The sequence below is a fragment of the Diabrotica virgifera genome, chromosome 7 (genome assembly GCF_917563875.1).
Source record: "Diabrotica virgifera virgifera chromosome 7, PGI_DIABVI_V3a".
Lineage (NCBI taxonomy): Eukaryota > Metazoa > Arthropoda > Insecta > Coleoptera > Chrysomelidae > Diabrotica > Diabrotica virgifera.
Window position 1 is genome coordinate 151,494,832 of NC_065449.1, and position 11,688 is coordinate 151,506,519.

The following is an 11,688-nucleotide window of genomic DNA, read 5'->3' on the forward strand; positions in this document are numbered from 1 at the left end:
AAACACAACTAAAGTTGCCATGTTTTGATCACAGAATATTTTCACAGGGAGGAGAATTGTCTAAAATCAAAAAACATTTCACCTCTTCCCGCAGTATTCCCAGTGTCTTCTCTTGAAATGTTTTCACTGCAGGTACAAATTCTTTAAAAAGGCAATTTTTGAAGATATCTGAGCTGAACCATGCCTTATTAGAACTAATAAAATTTAAACTTATATTACCAACCACTATGATGAAATTATTTATTTTAATAGCTCCACAATTATATACAAATCTGCCTCAAAATATTTGTAAGAATTTAAACTCTTAAATGCCTTCATTTGTTGACCTGTGTAGAAACTATTACTAAGCCCTAAATAAGTAACTATGTCCATGTTAGTTACCCTTGGAAAACCTTTTCTGCTGTAGGTTAACTCATATCCCTTGAGGGAAAATAGATCTATATACCAACAGCTTTTGAAAATATTCACTCAGGTTTATTTATTCACTGCTTAAAACTAAATAAAGTCGTTAAAGAACTTCAACAGCTAAAAGCTACACAATGTCAACAGCAAAATGTTCGGAAAATACAGCAAATTCAACTACATCTTAGATCTAAAGCTTTTGATGCATGGATTATTCCGATATTAACATATGGGGCACAAACATGGACAATCACAAAAAGTAATATGAACATACTCAGAGTCACTCAATACGCGATGGAAAGAGCAATGCTTGGCATATCACTTAAGGACAGGAAAACAAACACATGGATAAGACAGAAAATCAAAGTCACCGATGTGGTACAAAAATCACTAAAATTGAAGTGGGAATACGCTGGAAATGTAGCTAGGAGCGATCTTAACAAATGGCACAGAACAATTATTCTAACCTGGAGACCATACGAACACAAAAGACCCAGAGGCAGACCTCCAATGAGATGGTCAGATGATCTGAAACGAACTGCCCGGAAAAATTGGCTACAAGTAGCGTAAAACAAAAAACAATGGAAAGGAAGACTTGAAGAGGCTTATGTTCAGAGGTGGACGTGAATGGCTAGACGAAGAAGCAGAAGAAGATACAGTCAACCACTGGAATCCTTCCCTTCTATATTTAAGTTACAAAAAATATTTTAAATAAAAAACATCATCTCTCACTTAAACTTTATTTTACATAAATTAAATTTTTGAGTTCTTATTGGACTACTGGTTTCCTTAACACATATTTACTAAATTCTAGATAAGCATCTTTTATGCACTTAAGTAACGGCAGAATGTTTGTTTTAGTCACTTTTTCATTGTCACTGCATCGGTCAGTGATATCTTTAGGTACTATTTCTGAATTAAAGTTATTAATTAAATGTTTAAGTTGTGTGTTATCAAATTTGTCATCATCAGTTACTATTCCGATCTTTTTTAAATAACAAATATAGTAGTCTGCTACCTTTTCGTCAGTTGCGTTGGATGTTGGAAATTTTATTTGTTTAAGGCCATATTGGTTTTTGCAATCTTGACGAAATTTTTCTCTTTTTTCTCTTTGTTCGATCGCTTCTTTAGCAGACTGAAAATAAAAGACAGCATCATGAGATATAATATATTTAAGATCTATGAGCACCTTCCCATATCAGTTTGCCCACCTATAGAATAAATATACAGTTTATGGCGATTACCATAACCAAATCATAATCGACATGATATTATAACTTCTCCCATTAATTAATGTCGCATATTTATTAACCCTGCAAAGGACGGGTGAGGCCTGTCACTACACTCTCACCAGGGCCGCCGCTAGAGTGTTGGCCATCCGTGTGCAACTTAATATTTGCCGCCCCTCTTCCAAATCTTTAGTTTGAACATAGGTACTATATGTATAGTAAATGTGCAGGAGAACGTAACGCGTATATTAATAATAATAATTGCTATGAACTCGACGTTACTTTTAGACCTGGATCCCGCGTGCCAAAAAAAAATTATTATTATTATGTCAATAATAATATTCAGAAATGCAATCTTGCACTAATGCCTACATGTGTAAGTTTTGTTTACAAGACTACTTACAACATTCGGCATGCTTACATCGAATAATAAAAAAGGCTTTCTTATTACTTAATGAGAGCAAGTTAACAAGCACTTATCTAAATTCTCGGAAAGTATCCTATTGTCGTAACTCTCTTAACAAATCATAAATGTTCAAAATTTGAAAAAAGCGCATATTGACCACGAAGATAAAAATATCTTAAAGTCCGAAAGTCGCCATCCACTTTAAATTAAAAAGCATTCCCGGATCTACTTTATGACTACAGTTGCAAAAGGGCAGTTCATATAATAAATAACATTTTCTGGCATTTTTGTTTAGATTGTTTGGAATATTAGAGTTTATAGAAATATCTGAATCATTACTATTTAATTTTTTTAATTTATTTTCGTTTTAAAAAAAGTATAATATCAGTGGCGTGCTTTTGGGCGCCCCTAAAATCAGCCGCCCGTGTGCGATGCACACTTTGCACATATGGTAGCGGCGGCCCTGACTCTGACATGAAAGTAGGTAAACTCTTATTTGATAATATTTTTATTGATAAAATTGAAGCACTATTCACCTTTTCTACTCATCAAAATATAATTTCTCTTAGTCCATTGACTCACGGTTTTTGCTCAAAATTTTAAAGAACCGTTTGGATTGACATGAAATTTGGTGTAGGTATCTAACATGTCAAAGAAGAAAAGTGATATTGTGCCGATGTGTGCTTTTCTCGGGGGTGAAAAAATATACGCTTTCACGGGGGTGAAAAGAAATTAACTATTTCTAAGCAACTTTTGTTCTATATAATTTTTTCACGAAGTTAATATTTTTCGAGTTACATATTTGCGAGTACATAAAAATAATTGTTAATTTTTCAACAAAAAACGTTTTTAGACGGTTTTTTCAAAATAAGTCAAAAAATAATATAAGTATTTTATCGAAAAAAAAACATAGCAAAATTATAGCATATAAATAAGTGAAAAAAGGTATATGTACAAACTCCCTAGTAGAAGCAATGTTGTAGATAATCAAACATAGATATTCGTCAAATTTCGAATCGAATATTTCAACATGAAATAACCAAAAAATGATGCACTTTTTGGGGAAAACTGATAATAACGTGGTTGGGAAAATCTTTATTTTTGTTTTGTTAAAAAGTTTCTATTATCAACAGTAAGCAAGATACGCTCAAAAATAAAGCTGGTTACTTTTTTTTTGTCAAAAAACTCGGGAAAATCACCTCCTAATTAGCATCTTAAATCAAGTTAATCATTACCGCTTCACAAGTTACTTTACTTATCTATTATTTTATATCATCTGTAACTGTCATCGGTTCAAAAGGCTTTGGAAAAAATTGATTTTAAAGTAACGTTTTTATAATTTTTAATTTTAAAAATGACTGCTTTTTTTTCAAAATTACTTTCAAATGAATTTTTCATTTAAAATTTATTAGTGATACTAAAAGTCACAAAAAGCAAAAAATTTAGGTTTTATTGGTTTTTCTGTAGGACAAATATTGGTTAAGATATGGCTGTTCAAAATTTTGCACACACTCGTGATTAGGGACTAGTTCAAGCCATTTCAACTATGGCCCCTTCAAAAATAAGCATTTTGGACAAATTTATTTCATTTGGGATGCTAATTACGGGGTGATTTATGATTTTTTACCAAAGAAAGGGACCATCTATGTTTTGAGCGTAACTTCCTTACTTTTAAAGCTAGAGACTTTTTTAAAAACAGAAGTGAAGCTTTTTTCATACACTTTAAAAGAGTTGTAAGGAGTTATCCCCAAAATTTTCAACTTTTTTTACGTTCATTTTACAATAAAATAACATCATAGCGATTTTATAGAGAATTTTTCAACGAACCATTTCCACTATAAAGTTGTTTAATTTTCTTTATTTATCTAGGTTTTACAGCGCTTCAAACTTGACTAGATTCTCCAATTTTCATAGGAATACAATAAAAACAAAACCATGGGCTTACTTTTCTATCTATATATTTATTTATTATGATTTTAACATTCCTATGCTATTATTAAGCTATTTTTGACACTTTTCCCGGCCACCTATGAGCTAAAGTCTGGAGGCGTTTTTGTTGTGTGGTATCCCCAGTAGGCCTAATCCACGGACAATTTCTAGACAAAATAATATTATTAATTATTATATGTAGAAAAATATGTATCATAGTTATTATTTTTTCATTTTTTTGATGGTCCAGGCTGCAAGTCAAGATCTGAATCAGTATCCGTGGTGAATTTTTGTGGTATAATGAGAGTTAGAGTTAGCGTCATTGTCGGTAATTCATCTACCAATTCATTTTCTTCAATAATTAATGTTGATGTGTCCACGATGTTGCTGCAACTTTCACTACCACAATAGAGGCACACTGGTGAACATTTGAGGTCTGCTTTTCGGCAACCACATGCACTTCCAGTTTTCATTGCATCTACTAAAGATGAAGTTCATAAGCTCGGGGGTACTGGAGGCTTGGAAGTTTGGATTGGTATTCAAAATTTTCCAGGCTTTTTCCAGCCCCAATTTTCTGGATCACAATGTTTACCGAGCCATGACTGAATCTGGTGATAAACTCGGAGTCTGTGGAAACGGGCTGCATCTTGTGTTGGAGGAAGTGAGAAAAGATTAAATGCATTTTTTGTCACTGTTTTAGCAAATCGTTTGAATCTCAGGGTTTCCAGAGACGAAAAACGTTCGCCGACCACAGTGAGTAAAGATGGCTCGACTTTCTCACTGACAAATAATTTTCCCCAGAGGTTTCTTACAAATAAAATAACTACCACTCATGATGCGCTCTTGCAAAAAACACAAAATGCTTATCTAATCACAAAAATATAAATTTTACCCACAAGACTCTCAATAGTACTATCTATAAAACTCAAAATACTTTTCACAATTTTTAATACGACTGCACGTCGTCAAATAGGTAGCACAACTGTAAGAATAAGTTAATTAGAGGGGGACCGACTGCTGTGCCACCTAGGATAAATTATAATAATAAAAGCAATAGCAGACAGATATTCAGTACGGTACGGAAGAAAAATGACGTAACTGCAATTTTTTTCAATTCCTGTTTATTGCGCCATTAACTTCTAAAATACTATGTAAAGATGATACAAAAAACCGAACTGTAAAAATGTGCTGAGCCACTATAGGGTAGTTACGTCATTACTGAAATAGGAGCTATGTTAGACCTTGTTTCAGATGCATAATGACGCAACTGTAGATAGGGTTGAAAATGGGGCGATTAAATTAAGATAATAAAATTCGCACCAATATCGGTGAAAATAAAAGCCATCGTTGTCAAAAAACAAACGCCGTACCGATGCTCTTGGATAATTAGTCTTCATTTAATCCCTATTTTAAATATTTAAAAATCGTTTTTTTTTTGCTGTTCTGAAGAATTTTGCATTTTGCGGTTGTGTCATTCTTCCTCCGGACCGGCAATTTGTCTTAAAACAACTTCTTGGCCCTTTTCTATATATGCTTAGGGTTCTAAGTTTTATAGTGGAGAGAAAGGTCAAAAATAGATTAATAATAGCATAGGAATATCAAAATCAAAATAAATTGTATGAATAAAAAAATATTAAGATAGAGAAGTAAGCCTAACTTTTGGTTTTTATTGTATCCCTATGAGCATTCAGGAATCTGGTCGCTTTGGAGCAGGGGCGTCATTTTGGCGTCCAGGGGGCATTTGCCCCCCCCCCCCCGGCCCTGAAAATGACTAAAATTTACAAAAAATACAACAATATTTATCATAACATCATATACAGTGAGCACGTAAAGGTTGGAATAAATTCATTTTCTCGAGAATGGACAATTTTGGAAAAAAATCCAAAAACAGGTGAATTTTTATTTTTAAATTGCGACTTTTTGGCATACATATCATACTAGTGACGTCATCCATCTGGGCGTGATGACGTCATCGATGATTTTTTTAAATGGAAATAGGGGTCGTGTGATAGCTCACTTGAAAGGTAATTTAATTCTCTATTCAGTAATATAAACATTAACATATTTATTTATACAGAGTCTCCAAAAAATTTTTTTTGAGTTAAATTTATTGACATAAAAAGAAGAATGTGTGTAATTTATTTAACTCACAATACATTTTACTGCTTTTAGAAAACAGGAAATAATGTTTACTTGACAAATAAATATTGTTTTTTGCTTAAATTCAATATCAAAGCCGTCACCCACCTTCCTCTGGACAGTTTAAACATTTAGTTTAAGCGAAAAGCAATGAATATATTTCAAATAAACACTTTTTTCTGTTTTCTGAGAGCAGTAAAATGTATATTGGATTAAATAAATTACAAGCATTCTTCGTTTTGTCAATAAATTAAATAAAAAAAATGTTTTCTTGGACACCCTGTATAAATAATTATGTAAATGTTTATATTACTGAATAGAGAATTAAATAGCCTTTCAAATGAGCTATTACACGACCCCTATTTCCATTTAAAAAAATCATCGATGACGCCATCACTCCCAAATGGATGAAGTCACTAGTATGATATGTATGCCAAAAAGTCGTAATTTAAAAATAAAAATTGACCTGTTTCAGGATTTTTTTCCAAAATTGTCCATTCTCGAGAAAATGAATTTATTCCAACCTTTACGTGCTCACTGTATAATGTATTGTATATATAGTGCTTGCCCCCCCCCCTAACAAAATTTCAAAGGACGCTCCTGCTTTGGAGCGCTGTAAAACCTAGATAGATAAATATAATTAAAAAACTTTATAGTGGAAATTGTTCGCCGAAAAACCCTCTACAAAATTGCTATAATGTTATTTTATTGTAAAATAAACTGAAAAAAAGTTATAACCTCCAAAACGAAACTTGTTAAACAATGTTTACTTATTTTTGTTTATATATTTTTTGTTGGTCACTTGACGATAAACAGTAATAGAAACAAAATTGTAGCAAATTTAATTTGCTATATTTTATGTTCTATTAGATTTTCCGTAGGGTTGGTAGTTTACGAGATATAGTGCCAAACCCCTTTGCACCCCTTTTTCAATATGTCGGCCGGGAGACAAGGGTGGCGACCCCAAAAACTTGAACTTAAGCTTCTACTGATCCCCCCTATATAATAAAAAAGCAAAATTGACTCATCTAACAAATGCAAGGTATGGCCTAAAAAATGTAACATTTCAATGGATTATAATAGGAAAAATATATAGATTTATTTCGTTATAAATAAATTAATTTATTTATAACAATATCAAAACATCTTTGGGGTTAAAAGTAATGCGTTATAGGCCTGGATCCCACGTATGAAAAAAAAGTTGATTAATAGCAAGCTGAAAATTTGGTAATAGCTTAAGGGTGTCTAGTCGGATAAACTTTAATATATGGGAACACTGGAACAGGGGCAGTTTTAATTGTGGAACAGGTTAAAAATTTGTAACGGTCAGACCACGAAAACGGCACATTTATTTTTTTTGACAGAACAGACTTAAACTCTCCGAACAGAGGTTAAACTCTCATGCAAAAATCAGACTGCTATTTATTACACGTCATAATTCCTGTCATTTGACATATTCTACATGTTCCACTCATTAAAACGCCCATTTGGTGATAGATAGCAGTCTGATTTTTGCATGAGAGTTTAATCTCTGTTCGGAGAGTTTAAGTCTGTTCTGTCGGACAAAATACATGTGCCGTTTTCGTGGTCTGACCGTTCCAAATTTTTAACCTGTTCCACAATTAAAACTTCCCCTGTTCCAGTGTTCCCATATATCAAAGTTTGTCCGACTAGACACACTTAAGCTATTAACAAATTTTCAGCTTGCTATTATCAACTTTTTTTTCATACGCGGGATTCAGACCTATTATTTAGTTGCCTATATTCGCGTTTAATCGAATTCAATAGGGAGATCGAAAATAAACAGAAGAAAAATATCAGACACAGAGCAAGGGATTATTGTATCAGTAAAACTGATTATTACTGAAACAAAACTGAGAATTTATTAGAAGAATATCAACGTTTGCTACATCTCTACAGAAATAGAGTACTTAGGAAATGATAATACTAAGGCCCAAATGCAAATATGTAAAAAATCATAAAACTTACATTCTTTTCGAGAGACAGTACACCAAGCAGTGTAAATGTAATAAACAGAATCTCTAATTTCATGGTAGAGTAGAATGTTGAACGATCTTTAAATAAACGTTTTCCGTATGTACCTATGTTTTATATCAAATACAAATAGCCCAGTAAATGACCGTTTTGGAGTGCAATTTTCAGGGTCAACTCCGAATTGCATGAAAATTTGGATTTAGGTTCTACTTACCCTCCACTTCAAAGTTCACACTGACACTTACAGTCTCTGGGGTGAAAACACACGTGTAAAATAAGTCCGGAAATGAATAAATAAGCTAACTAATTCTAGGACTATTATTCTAAACTAAATAACTTTTGTTCTATAGAGTTTTTTATGTAAGTCAACACTTTTCGAGTTATTTGTGATTGAAAATGTTTATTTTTCGGCAAATAAACCACGTTTTCAGGTAGTTTTTTATTTTATGCTCAAAATAAAGTTGCTCCCTTAAAAAAATGGTGGAAATCTTCCCCTATTTCGCACCCTATATACAATTAATCATTAACTCTTTAAGAGCACACAGTAGCGATCAACAGGTAGCAACAAACGCGGTCCAAGATTGCGAAAGTTCTGCGAACTTTCAAAAGTGAGTTTATACTATCAAAAACAATACTATTTATACACATAGGCGCGAAATGTTGTTAAGTCAGTGACGTTCCATTTCTTGTTATAAAAAAATCGATTTTTAGTAGTTCCAATGTGACACAAAATCTAGGTACGGGATAAAAAAGTTTATTTGAAGAAAGTGTATTTTTTTGTCTTTCTTAATGTCTGTACAGGCTCATTTTTTCAATATTTTATTTAGTCATAGAGTAATTTCCACATACATACTAACATATTCCTGAAATTGGGCTCTGTACCGCCATTCTTTATTATATTACGAACATGTGTGCCAAATATCTCGACAAAAAATTCAAAATTAGAGCCGCAATCTTGGAACGCGTTTGTTGCTACCTGTTGATCGCTACTGTTTGCTCTTAATATGTGGATTATAAAATTTGATCTATACGTATGATGTATGTGTTTTGTTTATACCATCTGTAAGTTTGAGCGGCTTAAAGTGCTTATTTTTGGAAAAATTTTCGTTGCATAGTTAAAAATTTTTGGAAAAATGCTCTTTTTTCAAAATAACTTAAAAAATATTAGTGTTAGGAAAAATCTTAAAAAGTAAAAATATGTAGATTTTTGCTTTTATAAATACCTATGCTAGTTTTATTTTGTTTTCCTTAAGACAAAAATTGGTTGATATGGCTGTTCAAAGTTTGCATACACTCGTGATTAATGACAGCCCACCAAAAAAAATTTTGTCTTGTTCCCGAAAAAAAAATCAACTGATTGTGGTTAAGTCATCTGTGGTGATTCCAAAAATACAAAACTTTTCTTTGTGTCAGCTCTAGTTTCCTAGATATAACATCATCATCATCATCATCATCATTCTCTTTGCCTTATCCCTATGCGGGGTCGGCTCCCCTAATTGCATTTCCCCACACAATTCTATCCTAGGTCATATCAATATTAATCCCCTTTACCAACATGTCCTGCCTAATCGTCTCCCCCCACGTCTTCTTTGGTCTTCCTCTCCTACTCCTTTCAGGAATCTGCACTTCAGCTACTCTTCGTATTGGATGATTAAGGTCTCAACGTTGAACATGACCAAACTATCTCAACCTATGCTCTCTCATTTTGGCATCAATTGGTGCCACAACCAGACTTCCTTTAATATACTCATTTTTAATTTTATCCTTTCTTGTCACTCCACTCATCCATCTAAGCATTCTCATCTCCGCCACATGCATTCGTTGTTCCTCTTTCTTTTCCACTGCCCAACATTCAGTTCCTTACATCATAGCCGGTCTTAAGGCTGTTTAATAGAATTTTCCTTTCAGCTTCATTGGAACTTTTCTGTCACACAACACACCACTCGCTTCCGTCCACTTCATCCATCCAGCCCTAATTCTACTGCATGCATCTTTATCTATTTCTCCATTACTCTGTAATACTCCTAGATATAACATACTTATCAAATACTTAAACTTAAATATTCTTACATTTCTGTATATTCCATCAATATAATTGCAATATGTTGATAAACTTAACAAATTATAAGACAAATGCATACTAATGACTTCTAATTAAAGTGTACTTGTTGGAAATGCCCATAACTTGAAATTAGCGCTAATTGCTTCTTAATTATTGTCCGATAAGTAAATAGTGCTTTCTCTGGAATGGCCTTAATAAATTGCTATAAAGTCGACTGCATTCCATTGTAAAATTTAGTTTGAACTTGAGTTTCGTTGCACGAGTTTGTGTTTGAAAACTGAAAACCATGGCTTCTACAAGCAGGATTTGTTGTGTGAATAACCCTGAAGTTTTTTGCTACATATGTGGCGAGTACATTGTAAAGGAAATAGAAAACCAGTTTGTGATTTTATAAAAAGGCTATTTTGATGCTTATTTAGGAGATCAAGATAAATCCTGGGCTCCACATGTATTGTGCAAAACTTATCTTGAAAACTTGCGACAGTGGATGAAAAGACAACGGAAATGTTTAATGTTTGCTGTTCCAATGGTATGGATGGAACCAAAAAACCATTTTGACGATTGCTATTTCGATCTTGTGAATATAAAGGGCATTATTCGTAACAATCGACATACGTGGACATATCCTAACCTGGATTCAGCAATAAGACCAATTCCACATTAGCTTGAGCAGATACCCCTTCCAATATTTAGCAGTCTACCTACATTACCAGAGGATAATGTCGAAACGTTACATGACGAACTACAGACTAATATATTTGAGAAAGACGACGGGCATTTTGAAGGGGATTCAACACGTCCTGAGCGCTTTACCCAGGAAGAGCTAAGCGATCTTATCAGAGATTTGTACCTTCCAAAGGATTCTTCCGAGTTGCTTGCCTCCAGACTAAAGGAAAAGAATCTTCTTCACCCAAACACCAAAATTACATACTAGGGTAATAGAGAAAAAGATCTTTTACCTTTTTTTCCTCGGCAAGATGATAGGGTTTTTGTTTTTTTAACAATATTAAAGGACTGTTAGAAAAAATGTGTGTATCGGAGTATAAACAAGATCACTCGCGTCTTTTTATCGACAGTTCCAAACGAAGTTTGAAGTGTGTCTTTCTACATAATGGCAACAAATATGGAAGTATACCAATTGGGCATTCTTCAAAAATGAAAGAAGAATATAAAACAATATCGCTGCTGCTAAAAAACGTCAAGTATGACCAACATCAGTGGGCGATCTGTGTTGATTTTAAGATGCTGAACTTTCTCCTGGGACAACAAGGTGGCTATACAAAATATCCTTGTTTCCTGTGTCTTTGGGATAGCAGGGCTAAAGACCAACACTGAAGTAGAAGAAAATGGCATTCTAGAGATGCTTTAGTTCAAGGAGGACCTAACGTAGTTAACGAAGCATTGGTCGACCGAGAAAAAATAATATTACCTCCGTTACATATTAAACTAGGGCTGATTGAAACAATTTGTAAAGGCCCTAGACCAGAATCGTCCTTGTTTTGAAGACTTGTCCAGCAAATTCCCTG

The 11,688-nt window shown here is 33.4% G+C and overlaps 1 protein-coding gene across 1 annotated transcript; it reads right to left on the minus strand.

The window, feature by feature from the left end:
* Positions 1 to 1,128: 1,128 nt before the first annotated feature.
* On the minus strand, positions 1,129 to 8,225 carry LOC114330102 (uncharacterized). The gene is made up of 2 exons (XM_028279419.1): positions 8,095 to 8,225; positions 1,129 to 1,537 (listed from the first exon to the last, which is right to left on the minus strand). The coding sequence occupies exons 1-2, from the start codon at positions 8,155 to 8,157 to the stop codon at positions 1,172 to 1,174; spliced, it is 429 nt and encodes a 142-aa protein (XP_028135220.1). The 5' UTR covers positions 8,158 to 8,225; the 3' UTR covers positions 1,129 to 1,171.
* Between the last annotated feature and the right edge of the window lie 3,463 nt (positions 8,226 to 11,688).